Raw genomic sequence first — 17,182 nt, forward strand, 5'->3', positions numbered from 1 at the left:
TATGGTACCTGCTCCCTCCTATCTCATAAGGTATTCTTCCAAGATGAGGGCAGGGCAGAAGTGGAGTGCAGGGGAGCAGAAAAGGAAATACCTTTTTCAGCCAGACAACCTCTCTAAAAAAAAACTACTGCTGAGTGATAGGTTCAGGAAGAGTTAGAAATGTGCATGCTGGCCCCTCAAATAAGTTAAAGTGTCCATGCATGGTTCCTATAGACCAGAATGGGAGGTGCAGCAGAAGAAGCATGGTGGCAGGGCACAGAGCGGAGGATGGGAGAACAAGGAAGTGTGCTGCTAAGAGCCATGTGAGGGCAGGGCCTGACAGTAGGCGGAGATAAAATCCAGGGATCGGCACTGGTGGTAGTAGGTGACAGGGCCACCCGCTGGTGTCACTAATTCTCATGTACTGGAAATGTGCACTTAAAATTGTGTGCTGCAGTTTACAGTGTGAACTAAAGTGCATATTCTCATTAAAAACAACGGGAAGCACTTTTGCCCAGATTTTTTTTTATTTGAGGTGTCAATTGCTTAAAAAAATCTTATGAAAACTCCACTGCATAATCCATTACATTAAAGATGGCACATAGTGATTTACAACATGCATTCCATGTTTCCATAGCACTTCTTCTGATTTTATCACATAACCCAGCAGACCACATACACTGAATATAAAATTTTCATCTATCTGAAGAGAACTGACCCAAACAATTAGTTTACAAGTTTAGAACAAACAGCCTTACTAAAATAGCTTGTGACAAATCATCAATGTGGAACGATGGTTATCAGCCACTATCTCTCCTAGTGAGCCTGTCAGAATGCTGCACTAACCTCCAATTCCCTCAGGCAATTTATATGTTTTACCAATTCTAATGTCGACAGGTGGAATTATGATAGAGAATAAGTAAAGACAGCAATGTCAAAGGCAAGAAAATATCAATGCGAGTAACAATAGTATTTACAGGGAAGTCTTACATATACATGTGTTGTTGTGCAACATAGTTACTTGTTTGTAACATCACGGTGAAGAACATCAAGTTAACATGAACACGCATCACTCATATTACAATATGCAAAGAGTAAATGGATTGATATTTGCAATCATGCTTTAAAATCCAGTTTCTGTAAGAAACTAGTGTTGACTTAGATATATATATATATATATATATATATATATATATATATATATATATATATATCTAATATATTATCTACTATATATAGGGGTGGCTATTATTATGAAATGGGTAGGAGAAAAACAGAACACGTGCCCCCTAGTGAAGTATACTTTAAACAATAATTATAGGGAAAAAACAAATTAATCTCTCTCATCCTTTGGTGTTGCGCTAAGAGCACCTTGTTTGTCCTGATGAAGGGCCCTTTCCGGGCCAGAAACGCGTTGTTGTGCTTCCAATAAACGCTACTCTTTGATTGCCATAAGAGTTTGTTCTCTTCTAATTCCATTGGTCCAGCGCTGCAAGAAAAAAAATCAATTTTATTTTATCTACCTCAATTATGAAATGGGTAACACAGACCAGTAAAATGTTGTTATAGGAAGAGATGAATAAGGAGGTGGTGAAGATGATGAAAGGGGTTGTCCAGAAATTAAATAAAAAATGATATATGACATAGGGCACTATAAAAATAAAAAGGAAGCAATACTCACCTTCCCTGGCCATTGCCGGTCTAATGTTCCTGTTCCCCACTTGTTAAGCCTATGACTGCCTGAGGGGATCCCCACATCCTTTGGGGATGACCTATCACAATACCAAGGATAAACAATTTAATAGTGTGAACTGGGAGCATTAAACCTGTGGAGAGCAGTGGAGGAAAGTACGACTTGTCACTGTGGTTTTATAGCATGCAGGCCCCCAACAGCTTGAGAGGAAGCAGGATTATAAGAAGGTGGTAAAATTGCTATTTTGGATTAAGCAATAATGCAAGGATGGATAAAAAGAACCCTACATGGTCAGATGGGACAACACCTCTAACTTTGTAAGAGTATAATATCTCCAAAAACTTAAAAACAAATCTACTAAACATGGCACATTGTACTTTTTGAAAAAAAAAAATGTTTATTTTAATAAAGCAAAGACAAATCACTAGTTAGGTGGTAGGGCCAGAAATGGTATGTGCTCAAGGCCAAAAGCTTAGTGCTACAATGTTGATTCTAAATATTATCCAACCAGAAATTTATGTGATCTGAGAAACTTCAGTCATTCTGCAGACATTCAGCTACTCTTACTTACCGCTTGGTTGCACACTGTTAAGAATTCTTCTCACATAGGACCATATAAAAAAAAAAAAGTACATGACAGCTTATATACGTGTTCTCCTGTGTTGCAGATGTAGACTTCCCATTACGGAAAGACAATGTTGTGTCAGAGGGTACTACACTAGAAGCCCTTTTACGAGGTGAAGGACTAGAGAAGAAAGATGCCAGAGACGAGGACAGTCTACAAGAAATTCAGGTAAACCAGTGTTACTATCTGAAAGTTTCAGCTTTGGTGTGTTTAACCTGTTGGGGACGAAGGGTGTATGCATACGCCCTTGCGTCCTGGTACTTAAGGACGAAGGGCGTATCCATATGCCCGTGGGAATTTCCGGGGACCGGACCTGGGTGACTGCTGATATCTATCAGCATGCACCCCGTGCAAATGCCCAGGGGGCATTTGCAGTCACCCAGGTCCCCCCCCCCCCCCCCCCCCCCCCCATGTCGGCGATCGGTGCAAATCGGCAGTGAATTCACACTTGCGATTTGCACCGATTCCGGGTCATTATGGGTCTATGGTGACCCGGAATAGAAGGGGGGTCGCGGTTGTCTAAGACAACTACAATCCCCCTGAAGCGATAGGAGTGAGGTGGCAGGGGTGCCACCCCTCCTATCCCTGCTATTGGTGGTCTAGACGCGACCACCAATAGCAGATCGGGGACGGAGGGGTTTACTTTTGTTTTCCCCGTCCTGCCCACCCATAGGCGGGGCAGGACGGGGAAACGACGGGGACCGAAGGTCCACTTACCCCTCTGGAGGCTGCGGGCGACGGTGATCGGCGGGCGGTGACTGAGATCGGCGCGTGCGGCAGAAGAGGACGGCTCCCTGGATCCTAGGGAAGCCGGTAAGTTTCCTAGCAACATCTGGAGGGGTACAGTCTGAGACTTTAGCCCTCCAGATGTTGCAAAACTACAACTCCCAGCATGCCCAGACAGCTGTTTGCTGTTTGGGCATGCTGGAATATGTAGTTTGGCAACAGCTGGAGGGCTGCAGTTTGAGACCACTATATAGTGGTCTCTAAACTGTATCCCTCCAGATCTTGCAAAACTACAACTCCTAGCATGCGCAAACAGCTCTTTGCTGTCTGGGCATGCTGGGATTTGTAGTTTTGCAACATCTGGAGGGTCACAGTTTGGAAATCACTGTGCAGTGGTCTATAAACTGAAGCCCTCCAGATATTGCAAAACTGCAAATCCCAGCATGCTCAAACAGCAAACAGCTGTCTCACCTTGCTGGGAGTTGTAGTTGCGTAACCTCTAGCTGTTGCATAACTACATCTCCCAGCATGCCCTTCGGCGATTAGTACATGCTGGGAGTTGTAGTTTTGCAACAGCTGGAGGCACACTGGTTGGAAAATACTGTTAGGTAACAGAACCTAACTGAAGGTTTTCCAACCAGTGTGCCTCCAGCTGTTGCAAAAGTACAACTCCCAGCATGCACTGTCAGTGCATGCTGTGAGTTGTGGTTTTGAAACAGCTGGAGGTTTGTCCCCCCATGTGAACGTACAGGGTACATTCACACGGGCAGGTTTACAGTAAGTTTCCTGCTTCAAGTTTGGTCTGCGGCAAATTTTTCGCAGTAGCTCAAACTCCTAGCGGGAAACTCACCGTAACACGCCAGTGCGAATGTACCCTAAAACACTACACTACACTAACACATAATAAAGAGTAAAACACTACATAAACACCCCCTTACACTGTCTTCCCCCCCCCCCAATAAAAATGAAAAACATATTGTACGGCAGTGTTTCCAAAACGGAGCCTCCAGCTGTTGCAAAACAACAACTCCCAGCATTTCTGGACAGCCACTGACTGTCCAGGCATGCTAGGAGTTAAGCAACAGCTGGAGGCACCCTGTTTGGGAATCACTGGCGTAGAATACCCCTATGTGCACCCCTATGCAATTCCTAATTTAGTCCTCAAATGCGCATGGCGCTCTCTCACTTTGGAGCCCTGTCGTATTTCAAGGAAACAGTTTAGGGCCACATATGGGGTATTTCCGTAATCGGGAGAAATTGCACTACAAATTTTGGGGGCTTTTTCTCCTTTTACCCCTTATGAAAAGGAAAAGTTGGGGGTTACACCAGCCTGTTAGTGTAAAAAAAAAAAAAAAAAAAATTTACACTAACATGCTGGTGTTGCCCCATACTTTTTATTTTCACAAGCAGTAAAAGGAAAAAAAGCCCCCCAAAATTTGTAACGCAATTTCTCCTGAGTACGGAAATACCCCATATGTGGGCGTAAAACGCTCTGCGGATGCACAACAAGGCTCAGGAGTGAGAGCGCACCATGTACATTTGAGGCCTAAATTGGTGATTTGCACAGGGGTGGCTGATTTTACAGTGGTTCTGACATAAACTCAAAAACATAAATACCCACATGTGACCCCATTTTGGAAACTACACCCCCCACGGAACGTAACAAGGGGTATAGTGAGCCTGAACACCCCACAGGTGTTTGACGAATTTTCATTAAATTTGGATGGGAAAAAAATGTTTTCACTAAAATGCTGGTGTTACCCTAAATTTTTCATTTTCACAAGGGAAAATAGAAAAAAGCCCCCCAAAATTTGTAACCCCATTTCCTCTGAGTAAGAACATACCCCATATGTGGATGTAAAGTGCTCGGCGGGTGAACTACAATGCTCAGAAGAGAAGGAGCGCCATTGGGATTTTGAAGAGAAAATGTGTCCGGAATTGAAGGCCACATGAGTTTACAAAGCCCCATAGTGCCAGAACAATGGCCCCCCCACATGTGACCCCATTTTGGAAACTACACCCCTCGTGTAATGTAATAAGGGGTACAGTGAGCATTTACGCCCCACATGTGTCTGACAGATTTTTGGAACAGTGGTCCGTGAAAATGAAAAATTTAATTTTTCATTTGCACAGTCCACTGTTCCAAAGATCTGTCAAACGCCAGTGGGGTCTAAATACTCACTGCACCCCTTATTAAATTCTGTGAGGGGTGTAGTTTCCAAAATGGGGTCACATGTGGGGGGGGGGGGGTCCACTGTTCTGGCACCACAGGGGGCTTTGTAAACGCACATGGCCCCTGACTACTACTCCAAATGAATTCTCTTTCCAAAAGCTCAATGGCGCTCCTCTTCTGGGCATTGTATTTCACCCGCAGAGCATTTTACGTCCTAACATGGGGTATTTCCATACTCAGAAGAGATGGGGTTACAAATTTTGGGGGCCAGTCTCTCCCATAACCCTTTGTAAAAATGCTAAATTTGAGGAAGAAACTGCACTTTAGTGAAAATTTTTAGCGAAAAGTCGTCAAACACCTGCGTGGTGTTAAGGCTCACTGGACCCCTTGTTATGTGCCTTGAGGGGTGTAGTTTCCAAAATGGTATGCCATGTGGGGTTTTCTGCTGTTCTGGCACCATAGGGGCTTCCTAAATGTGACATGCCCCCCAAAAACCATTTCTTTTCAATTGATTTTTATTGAAAATTTAACAGGTAAGTAAAACATGTCAATATACATTTTTTAACCATTTCAGCAAAATTCACTCTCCAAAATCCCATTGTTGCTCCTTCCCTTCTGAGCCCTCTACTGCGCCCGCCGAACACTTGACATACACATATGAGGTATTTCCTTACTCGAGAGAAATTGGGTTACAAATTTCTGGAGGCTTTTTCTCCTATTACCACTTGTAAAAATTCAAAACTGGGTCTACAAGAACATGCGAGTGTAAAAAATGAAGATTTTGAATTTTCTCCTTCACTTTGCTGCTATTCCTGTGAAACACCTAAAGGGTTAACAAACTTACTGAATGTCATTTTGGATACTTTGAGGGGTGCAGTTTTTATAAGTGGGTCATTTGTGGGGTATTTCTAATAGGAAGGCCCTTCAAATCCACTTCAAACCTGAACTGGTCCCTGAAAAATTCAGATTTTGAAAATTTTGTGAAAAATTGGAAAATTGCTGCTGAACTTTGAAGCCCTCTGATGTCTTCCAAAAGTAAAAACATGTCAACTTTATGATGCAAATATAAACTAGACATATTGTATTTGTGAATCAATATATAATTTATTTGGAATGTCTATTTTCCTTACAAGCAGAGAGCTTCAAAGTTAGAAAAATGCTACATTTTCAAATTTTTCATCAAATTTTGGAATTTTTCACCAAGAAATGATGCAAGTATCGACAAAAATTTACCATTACCATAAAGTAGAATATGTCACGAAAAAACAATCTCGGAATCAAATTTATGAGTAAAAGCATCCCAGAGTTATTAATGCTTAAAGTGACAGTGGTCAGATTTGCAAAAAATGCTCCCGTCCTTAGGGTTATAATGGGCTCCGTCCCCAAGGGGTTAAAAATGCATCACAATTTAAAAAAAATGTTTAAACTGCAATGGAGACTATATGGACAGGAGTTGCACATAATGTAGTGACTTTAATTTCAATAACTCAGCACAGCCATTCTACAATGTATGGAGCTGTCTGCTTCTGTCACTGTTCTCGGTATGTGAACGTATGTAAGTGGGTTCCAGGTGTCAGCACTTCACCTGATATATCTGATATTTATTACCTATCCTGAGTATAGCTAATCAATAAATTTGTCCTGGAAAAACCCCTTTAACTTACTAAAGTTTAATACGTCCCACATCTATATACATACAGCTCGTTGTTATTTTTAGAACATGTTGTATTACCTGACATTAAGCATGATTAGAATGACTGTGGAAATTGTATTTGGAATTTTAATGGAATTTGAAATTTGTTTGTACTGTAGGTTTAATAGTAACATATTACTGCATAATGTATGCAGATAATTTAATAAAGACCATGGCATCAATAGATATAAACAGATGGGACCAGGCACTGCAGGTAACTATCCAGCTTACCTATTAGTACTGTAGTTTATTGATAAGTCTTCTATGAGGGACAGTGTCAAAAGCCTTACTAAAATCTAGGTATGCGATGTCTACTGCCCCTCCGCCATCTATTATTTTCGTCACCCAGTCACAAAAATCTATAAGATTTGGTTGACATTGTATTTCATTTGTAAAAATGCATCCACATTTTTAACCTATAATATTCTCTATATAAATATATGGGAAAGTGGATGTCTGTGAACGCAATATGTAAAAATAAGGACGGATTTTTTTACAGCCGCGTAAATAAGAGTCAGAATTGCTGATTTTTGGTCACATCATATATCAGAAACCATAAAAATAACTAAACAACTAAAGATCACAGCTTAAATGGGCACTATCATTAAAACTAACTTTTGCCATTGCACTCCTTATGGTAAATAAAAAATCTTTCTAGTGCACTTTGATGAAAAATTTTTTAAAAAATGAAGTTTTATTTGTGTTTAAAAAAGAAAGCTGCCATTAGGTGTCTCCCTACTTGTCCAGAGCACATTTCTCCCCATCTCTTGCACAGACTTTGGACTCCTGCTGGCCAGGCAGAAGTCCAAAATCAGGAAATACAGTATGGAGTGCTGAGGGGGGAGGGGTGTGTGTGCAGCCTTAGCCTATCATAGCTCATCTCACACTGAACTGCTCTGGGCTGTGTGTAGCAGGAGTTCTTCCACGTATGGCTTCAGATGATGAGCAGAAAATACAGAGCAATATCAAGGTATAAAACTAAAAAATTATAAAAAATAAAGGCAGGGGGTGGTTTATCATGATGGGAGCAGTAAACTGAAAGGATTATACAATACTTTTTTTTTTCCGAATAAACATAACATTTTTACTATAAAGTGCACTGCATAAAAACAAACCCTGAAAAGTTGCTAAATTATTATTATTTTTGATTGATGTCATTACAAAGCACAGTTGGTCCTGTACAAGCATGCCCTCATTTGGCCTTATAAATGGAAACATTTTACGTTATGGCTCTTAGATGGAGAGGAGGAAAAAATAAAACCGCAAAAATGAAAATTCGCTGTGTCATCAAGGAGTTAAATATAGGTCACAAACTTAATATAAACAGGTACTTAAAGCCCTTTTAACAATAAACCAATCGTATGAGCATTCCAAGTAATCAGCCCCTGTAAAAGGGCCAGCGATCAGACTACAAAAGAGCAAACAATAGTTTGTCGGCTGATCACATCTTTAGTGAGCCCAATAAAGTAATTTTTATCGGCCACACATTGCCTTATGTAAACAGCAGATGTGTGGCCAATAATGATGAATTTAAAGGGCCACATGATTGATTCAGCAATCATTGTGCAGCCTGGTCACATGATTGATCAAGCCTTGTGAAGGTTCACCAGACAAGCATTATTCACAGAGATAGGCGATTATTCTCTGCAGCCCAACAGCCCATCTTATTGGGCTTAATGTAGTCAGTGTGGCCTAGTTAAGATAGGAACCTTTATTTTCATACTAGCTGAGTACCCAGCGCTGCCCATTTTTTCCTACCTGATCCTTGAGGAAGCTTTTTTCCTCTTATCCTGTCTTTAAATCCTTTCCCTATATCCCCTCCTCATATCCCGACCCCAAATCCCCTCCTCATATTCCGACCTCATATCCTGTCCTCAACCATAGCTCGACCTCATATCCTGTCCTCAATCATAGTTCGACCTCATATCCCGTCCTCATATCTCGACCTCATATCCCATTCCCCTATCCTGTCCCCGTATCCCGTCCTCCTATCTAATCCCCATTTCTTATCCTCATATCCCGTCCTCAGGTGGGGCTGAGTTGTGATTAAGATATTGTAAACTGAAAATAAAAGGGGTGTGGTTTAAAGGGTGGTCGTGTCTTTGCAAGATGGGGCATGGCATGTGGGGAGGGTGTGGCTTGCCAGTCGGACTGACACATTCACCAGGAGATGCAGAGCAGAGCTTGTGGAATAAGGCACCAGAAGTCCTATATACTTGCATGGGACTTGAAACAAAAACCCCATCCTTCACATATGGGGGTAGGTTAGGGGTTAATTTAACTGTTATATATTTTAATCTGACATATAAGTAACATGTGACCAAGTATTATCGAAAATATCTTGACCTGTACAGACGTTATGCTGGAACATACATTTCCCATGGTTTTGCATTGGACTTTAACCCTTTCCCGACCCATGACATACATGTATGTCATGGGTCGGCTCCCATTCTATAACGTGGGGCCACGGCGTGGCCCCTCGTCATAGTGGGTCGGGCCCGGCACCTAGCAATGGCCGGGACCCGTGGCTAATAGTGCGCGGCAGTGATTGCGGTGCCGCTCGCTATTAACCCTTTAGACGCAGTGTTCAAAGTTGAATGCCACGTCTAAAGTGAAAGTAAGCTCAGGGAGCTGCTTGGGATCGCCGCGGCATCCCGAACAGCTTACATGACAGCCGGAGGGTCCCTACCTGCCTCCATGCTGTCCGATCGCCGAATGACTGCTCAGTGCCTGAGATACAGGCATGAGCAGTCAAGCGGCAGAATCATTGATCACTGGTTTCCTATGAGAAACCAGTGATCAATGTAAAAGATCAGTGTGTGCAGTGTTATAGGTCCCTATGGGAGCTATAAGACTGCAAAAAAAAAAGTGGAAAAAAAGTGAATAAAGATCATTTAACCCCTTCCCTAATAAAAGTTTGAATCACCCCACTTTTCCTATTTAAAAAAAATACTGTGTAAATAAAAATAAACATATGTGGTATCTTCGCGTGCGGAAATGTCCGAATTATAAAGATATATCATTAATTTAACCGTACGGTCAATGGCGTACATGCAAAAAAATTCCAAAGTCCAAAAAAGCGTATTTTTGGTCACTTTTCATATCATGAAAAAATTTATAAAAAGCGATCAAAAAGTCCGATCATTACAAAAATGGTACCGCTAAAAACTTCAGATCACGACGCAAAAAATTAGCTCTCATGCCGTCCCATACGCAGAAAAATAAAAAAGTTATAGGGGTCAGAATATGACAATTTTAAACGTATAAATTTTCCTGCATGTAGTTATGATTTTTTCCAGAAGTACAATAAAAACAAACCTATATAAGTAGGGTATCATTTTAACCGTATGGACCTACAGAATAAAGAGAAAGTGTCATTTATACCGAAAAATTTACTGCGTAGAAACGGAAGCCCCCAAAAGTTACAAAATTGAGTTTTTTCTTCAATTTTGTCACACAATAAAAAAAATTTACGTTTCTCTGTAGATTTTTGGGTAAAATGGCTGATGTCATTACAAAGTAGAATTGGTGGTGCAAAAAAATAAGCCATCATATGGATTTTTAGGTGCAAAATTGAAAGAGTTATGGTATGGAGGAAAAAGCGAAAGTGCAAAAATGGAAAAACCCCGGGTCATGAAGGGGTTAAACAAAAACCCAGACTCTCGTAAATGGGGTTAGGTTAGGGTTAAATTAGCTCTCCTATATTTTTAGTGGACATATAAGTAACTTGTGACCAAGTATTATAGAAATATCTCCAGCTGTTTTGAAGTTATGCAGTAACAAATATTTCCCATAGACTTGTAAGGGACTTTAAATAAATTTAAAAAAAAATGACTCTTGCAAATGGGGGTGGGTAAGGGTTAAATGACCTATCCTATGTTTGTTGTTGACATATAAGTAACATGTGTGCCAAGTTTCATGGTAATATCTTTAGCTGTTTGGAAGTGATGCTGGAACATACACACATTGGGGGACATTTATCAATGATTTTACCCCTTTTTTATGTCTATTTTTTTGATGCATAATTTTGTGCAGTGTCACTCAGTGTGTCTTTTTTGTGCGCCTTTTTTGGTTGAACATTTTCAGATGTTGTCTATTGTTCATGCACTGTGGAGCGAAAAATGCAGTGGACATTAATTTATTACCTGCGCACGGTTTGTTTACGCTGTCAAACTTTGCGCATTGCCAACATTTTTAAAGCAAATATAGAACATCAAGGAGCACACGTACCAGCCGCCTGCAGACTCCTGCAGCCAGACTACTACTACTCTTATCATGGAACAGACTCCTTTCCACGATGGGAGTAGTAGTTCCCTGGCTGGGGAGGCTACATTAGTGTTTATACTACTACCCCCATCATGGAACAGAGTCTGTTCCATGTTGGGGGTAGTAGTACAGTGGATAAGGGATTGATTGCACTGGGTCTCACTTCTGAGACCTGATGCGATCAGCAGTTAAAGAGTAGTGGAGCGGGCGGCATGCTCCACTCCTCTGCGATGTATATATACTGTGTAAACTTTCATTTTTAAATGCCCCGCCAGGAGCTCTGAAGGGCCGACACCAAGGAGCCATTCAGGGCTCCCGGTGGGGTTTTTAAACTACTACTTTGACCCCCAAATGTATGCCCCCCATGCATATTTATAATAATCCACTGGCCCCAGTGTGTTTATAATAATTCACTGGCCCCAGTGTGTTTATAATAATTCATTGGCCCCAGTGTGCTTATCCATACCCCTTACCCCCCCCGTGTCCTTATTTCCCCTCCCGCTGCCTGCTCCTCATCTTCTTGGAGCAGGGCAGCAACGGGACGTGTCGGGTAGAGGCGGTGGTGAATGAATGAAGCCATAAAGTCCTGCATGTAGGCTTCATTCATGCATTAATTCACGCCGCCGCCCCAACACGTCCCTGCTGCTGCACTTCCTCTAGCGCAATCAGTGCACTGCCGGGACATGTCTATTCTCTGCTGCTCATCTCTGTCTGGTACGGAGATGATCTGCAGAGAATAGACATGTCCCAGCGGTGCGCTGATTATGCTAGGAGCAAGGCAGCAGAGGGGACATGTCGGGCAGCAATGAATGAATGAAGCCTACATGCGGGACATGTCTGTTTCATTCATTCACCGCCACCAGTTCACAACATGTCCTCGCTGCTGCCCTGCTCCAAGAAGATGAGGAGCAGGCAGCGGGAGGGGAAATAAGGCCACTGGGGGGGGGGAGGATGAGCACACTAGAGCCAATGAATTATTATAAACATACTAGGGCCAATGGATTATTATAAACCCACTGGGGCCAATTAATTATTATAAACACACTGGGGCCAATGAATTATTATAAATATGCATGGGGGGCATACATTTGAGGGTCAAAGTAGTAGTTTACCATTCATGGCTCCCGGCGGGGGATTTCAAAATGAAAGTTTACACAGTAATATATACATCGCCAGTGACTGCAAAGAAAATTGTTTTTTGTGGCAATTACAACTGAAATAAAGAAGGTAAAAGTAATGTTGGATTACTAGTCTACACACAATACACAGACTATGGTTAGTTTATATGCCCCAAACTTCATGACAGTTGCGCTTTAAAAGTTCATCTGTTTGCCATAGACTTCAATGTTAAATTTATAATATCCGTTTCTATACCGTTATTTTTGACAGGAGAAAAAATGCTGCATGCTCCATCTTTTCTCCTGTCATAAAAAAACGGAACAGGAAGCAAACGTTTGCAAACGGTTGATAAAGGGTTGTAAAAAAAATCCCATTGACATCAATGAGATTATTTTAAAGCTGTTTGCAACCAGTTTAAAAATTATTAAACGGATTGCAGAACGGGCATTTATTAACAGATGCAGAGGGCCCTGTGAACGAGCCCTAAGAATACCACTGTATGTGCAGGGAGGGAGAAGGAGATATGGCTGTTAGGTCGATGTGTATGTGTGATCATGTGCATGCAGCAGAGCTGAGTGATTGTGTGTATGCAGCAGAGCTGAGTGTGTGATTGCGTGTATGCAGCAGAGCGGAGTGTGTGATTGTGTGTATGCAGCAGAGCTGAGTGTGTGATTGTGTGTATGCAGCAGAGCCGAGTGTGTGATTGTGTGTATGCAGCAGAGCTGAGTGTGTGCGTGGTCATGCTTACACAATCACACATTCAGCTCTGCTCCATACACATGTCGCACACTAATTTCTGCTACATGTACATGATCACCCACTCAGCTCTGGTACATGTACCCACAACCAGGTTGCTTCCAGCTTTTGAAAAACTGCAACTCCAAGTATGCCAAGTTTTGAAACACTTGGTGGTCTTCTCGTTGGTAAACACTGATATAGAGGTACGGGGCCAGATTGTTCAGCAAAATTACATATTTTTTAAAACCAGACATTCTGTGTACTTTATAAAGATTTATGATTTTACTATTGTGCAGAGTTTTGTTCGGCACACACTGCTGCTCCTGCACTTCTACCTATGTGAGCAGTATACAGCGGAAAAATGCCACAGCTCTGTGAAGTGCAGCTCTGTGAAGTGTGAGGTAGAGAAGGAGTGGACGGTAGAATGAGGGGGGGGGGGGGGCGTTTCTATATTTGCACACAATTTATCAAAGGACGCGCACAATTTTTGTACATTTTTTTAAATTAGACAAGCAGTGTAAAGGGGTAGATCTGTGTGTACAATAGACACCTAATGATAAATGTCCCCCATTGAATTTTATATATGGATTTATTTTCAATCTTCTCTAGTGTACTTATAGGCTGTAGAGGCAACAAAACAATGCAGTAAAGTGGGTTATCTTTTCATCCCTTTTTTTCTACATAATATTCCTGTGTTCTTATTTACTAAAATAATTTACAATGTTATGATATTTATTTAGAGGGTTTTAGAAAATGATGAAAATGCAGATGATGCAAATGGTGATGACGACTTTGAAGAGGAACTTCCAAAAAGAAAGAACCGGAGCAGGGGACGGGTAAGAATGCTGAACTTATTTTTAAAACCCTTTTAAAAAAACAAAACAAAAAATTATATATTTCACCACACACTGATGTGGTTTTCAAATTGATTGATTTAAAGGCTATGGTCACTTCTGAAAACCAATTTTATTCTTGCATTTTATTTATGTCTCTACAATTTTCTCCATCGGTTGTCATTAAACATATTTATAGCTTGATGCATGAGGTCTGTTTCGCTCTACATTTAAATATGGCCTACATGATTTTTCCCTGCAGGACTGTCTTTTATCTGCTTTACTCTTTATTACCAGCATATGTGAGCTGTCTTCCAAGGTTTTTCTCCCCTGTCTACTGCCTGAACTGCTGTGTTACCCCCTCTTGTTGTTAACTCTAACATTGAGAAAGCTCTGACAACTTCTTTATCTTTCTCAGAGTAGCAGCTAAATGGTAGGTAATTTCTCATGAAGACTATTTAATGCCTGGAGAGTGCAAGACCTAAAAGTACATCCTGTGCCCACTCCCTTTGGAGCTAAGTACGCTTCATACCCGGTGGGTGTTCCATTAGAATGTCCGCATTGCATGCAAATGCAGTGATCTGTATTGATCACAGCATCTGAGGGGTTAATGGGGGACGTCAGCGCGATCGCTGATGTCCGCCATTACCGATGGGTCCCTGGCCTGCTGTGCATGATGTGAGCACCGCTCCGATGCTCGCGTCATGTACAGAATGTCAGACTATGTCCTAGTGTGTTAAGTACCAGGACGCCAGGATGTACAATTTATGTCCTGTGTCATAAAGGGGTTTAAATACAATCCCCCCCTAATAAAAATGTAAATCGCCCTCCCTTTTCCCAAATAAAACCAAGGTTCCTTTCTCCCCTGTCTACTGCCTGAACTGCTGTCTAACCCTCTTGTTGTTAACTCGAACACTTTATCTTTCTCAGAGTAGATAATAAATCTGAATAACCTTCCCTAATAAAAGTTTGTCTACCCCTATTCCAATTTTCCATATTTGGTATTGCTGTGTGTGTAAGGGTCTGAACTAATATAGTAAAACGTAAACAAAATTCCAAAGTCCAGAAATGCTGATATATCTGTAAAAAATTAATAAAAGGTGATCAAAAAGTCCCATCAAAACACAAAATGGTACGGATTTTTTAAAAATTGTAGCACGAAAAATGAGCCCTCATACATCAGTATACAGAAAAATAATTTATAGGGGGTCGGAAGAGGACATTTTTAAACATGGTAATTTTTGTACAAAAAGTAATAATTTTTTAAAGGAAGTAAAACAAAATCAAACCTGAATAATTTTTACCAAAACGTGCACTGCATGGTATTGAAAGCCGCCAAAAGTTACAAAATGGCACTGTTTGTTTTTGTTTTTTTTTCAATTTTGCCCCACAAATATTTTTTTTCTAGTTTCGCCATAGATTTGTGGTGAAATGATTTAAGTCATTACAAAGTAAAATTGGTGGCGCAAAAAACAAGCCCTTATATAGGTCTGTAGGTGGAAAATTTTAAGCGTTATGATTTTTACAAGGGGAGGAGGGAAAAACGAAAGTGTAAAAATGAAAAATGGCCTCGTCCTCAAGGTGTTAAAGTAGTAAAACTTATATAAATTGGCTATGATTGCAATTGTATGGAGCTACAGAATAAAGATTACAGGTAATTTTTTACAAAAAGTGCACTGCATAAAAAGGGAAGCCCCCCAAAATTATAAAATGGCTGCACATTTTTTTCAGATGATCAGCAGCTTTAACCACAATATCAGTTAGAAAACAGACATTTTAGTCCCTCATCTAGGTAATAATCAGTTCTTGTTTTTACAGACCAAATTCTTAATGTAGAGTAAAATACAAACGTACCTGCATTTAAAATTTTTGGCTAATAAAAAAAAAATTTAAAAAAAAACAGAGATCCCTCAACATACAATAGTTTCAACATAGGTTGGTCTTTTCTGGACCATTGTAACTTGAAACCAGACTCAACATAAAATGCTCCGGACAGTCCAGATCTGCAAAACATGTTAATGGCCGGAAGGATTGATCATTCAGAATGGGCATTCACTGGTAAAACCCCTGTATTACTGAAGTGCAAGCACAGACTGGCTGTCTGGTAGCGCCCCCTACAGTACACGGAGGTATTACATGTTCTGTACTACTCTTTACCTGTACCAGGGTTAGCTGCTCCTTTGGACACCAGGTTAGGGCAGCTCCATGTTACTTTTTTTGGGACACTGTTTGTACTGTACAGGACCCCGAAGAAGCTCCTGTCCTCTACATAGACAGTGATTTACAGCTCCCAGCAGATCTTTCTTACTTTTATATGTAAGGACTTGCTTTATTAGTTATCTACTTATTTTTCTTTAATCTTCACATTTTCCGATTTTTGGATGATATTTTGGTGGCTTCAGAACCAATTACCAGGTTTCCATAGAGTTCTGGTCTCAACATACAATGGTTTCAACCTACAATGGTCGTCCTGGAACCGATTAATATTGTAACTTGAGGGACCACTGTATGAAGTTTTATGCTGCTATCTAGTTCAGATAGGTATATAACTTTAACATAAAAGGTTTTTAATTTCCTTATAGGCTCGTGGAGGCAGAAGAAGGAACGATACCTCTTATGACGAGCATGACAAACCTTACGTATGTGACAGTAAGTAGAGATAAAATGATGAGCTATGGCATTTTTCCGTCCTACTGCTCATCCTAACTGCTGAGTAGGCCTGCATTACCTTGTTTGCTTATGTTCTAGCTGTGCAGCTTTAACTGGTTGTAAGCTGGCTATATAGCTCTCCTTCTAAGGGTACATTCACATGTACAGGATCTGCTGCATATTTTTGCTGCATATTTTGTGCAGCTGATTTTGCTACCTGTTGATTTCAATGGGTAGCAAAATCAGGTGCAGAAAATATGCAGCAGAAATATGCATTAGACACTGTACGTGTGAACGTACCCTAAAACAAAGTAAATAAAAGTAAAAAATTTAAAAAAATTTAATTATACTTACTTCTGTATTGTGCAGAAGAGTTTGTAAATCTGAATTTATAATAACTATGCCAAAATAGCACTAGTGAGGTTGAGCACTGATGGGCGAGAAAGCTAGAAGGCAGACCAGAGAAGAAGACTCCAAGAGAGCAGCTGGAGGCAGGTCTGACATTTTGGCTGATCTGGTCCCTGCGGTCGTGCCATGGGTGCATCCTATCAGCCATTAGAACCACAGCATTGATTAGTATTGATCACGGCATCTAAAGGGTTAATATTCAGCCAACAGTTATCTTTCCCAACCTCTTCATACACACACAAACAACCATATGTTATCTATTAGAATGGGAGGGGTAAGC

General features: G+C 40.9%; 1 protein-coding gene and 1 long non-coding RNA gene across 17 annotated transcripts in view; one reads left to right on the forward strand and one right to left on the reverse strand.

The window, feature by feature from the left end:
* Window positions 1-17,182, forward strand: part of DPF3 (double PHD fingers 3) — a 272,192-nt gene that overhangs the window by 188,156 nt on the left and 66,854 nt on the right. For all 12 annotated transcript variants that reach the window (XR_008848735.1, XR_008848736.1, XM_056545785.1 and 9 more), the window contains exons 4-6: window positions 2,341-2,465; window positions 13,753-13,848; window positions 16,428-16,494. Coding sequence is in view for 10 of the 12 variants with exons in the window: in XM_056545785.1 (XP_056401760.1) it covers window positions 2,341-2,465; window positions 13,753-13,848; window positions 16,428-16,494 (288 nt within the window). In the remaining 2 variants the exon portion in view is untranslated. The remainder of the gene's footprint in view (window positions 1-2,340; window positions 2,466-13,752; window positions 13,849-16,427; window positions 16,495-17,182) is intronic.
* Window positions 1-17,182, reverse strand: part of LOC130295237 (uncharacterized) — a 163,630-nt gene that overhangs the window by 63,426 nt on the left and 83,022 nt on the right. For 3 of the 5 annotated variants that reach the window (XR_008848739.1, XR_008848742.1, XR_008848740.1), the window contains exons 5-6: window positions 1,661-1,751; window positions 1,351-1,468 (exon numbers count right to left, since the gene is read on the reverse strand). This is a non-coding gene — a long non-coding RNA (uncharacterized LOC130295237). Of the gene's footprint in view, window positions 1-1,221; window positions 1,469-1,660; window positions 1,752-17,182 lie in introns of those variants that run through there. The other 2 variants (XR_008848737.1, XR_008848738.1) reach the window with 1 other exon arrangement.

The sequence above is a fragment of the Hyla sarda genome, chromosome 11 (genome assembly GCF_029499605.1).
Source record: "Hyla sarda isolate aHylSar1 chromosome 11, aHylSar1.hap1, whole genome shotgun sequence".
NCBI lineage: Eukaryota > Metazoa > Chordata > Amphibia > Anura > Hylidae > Hyla > Hyla sarda.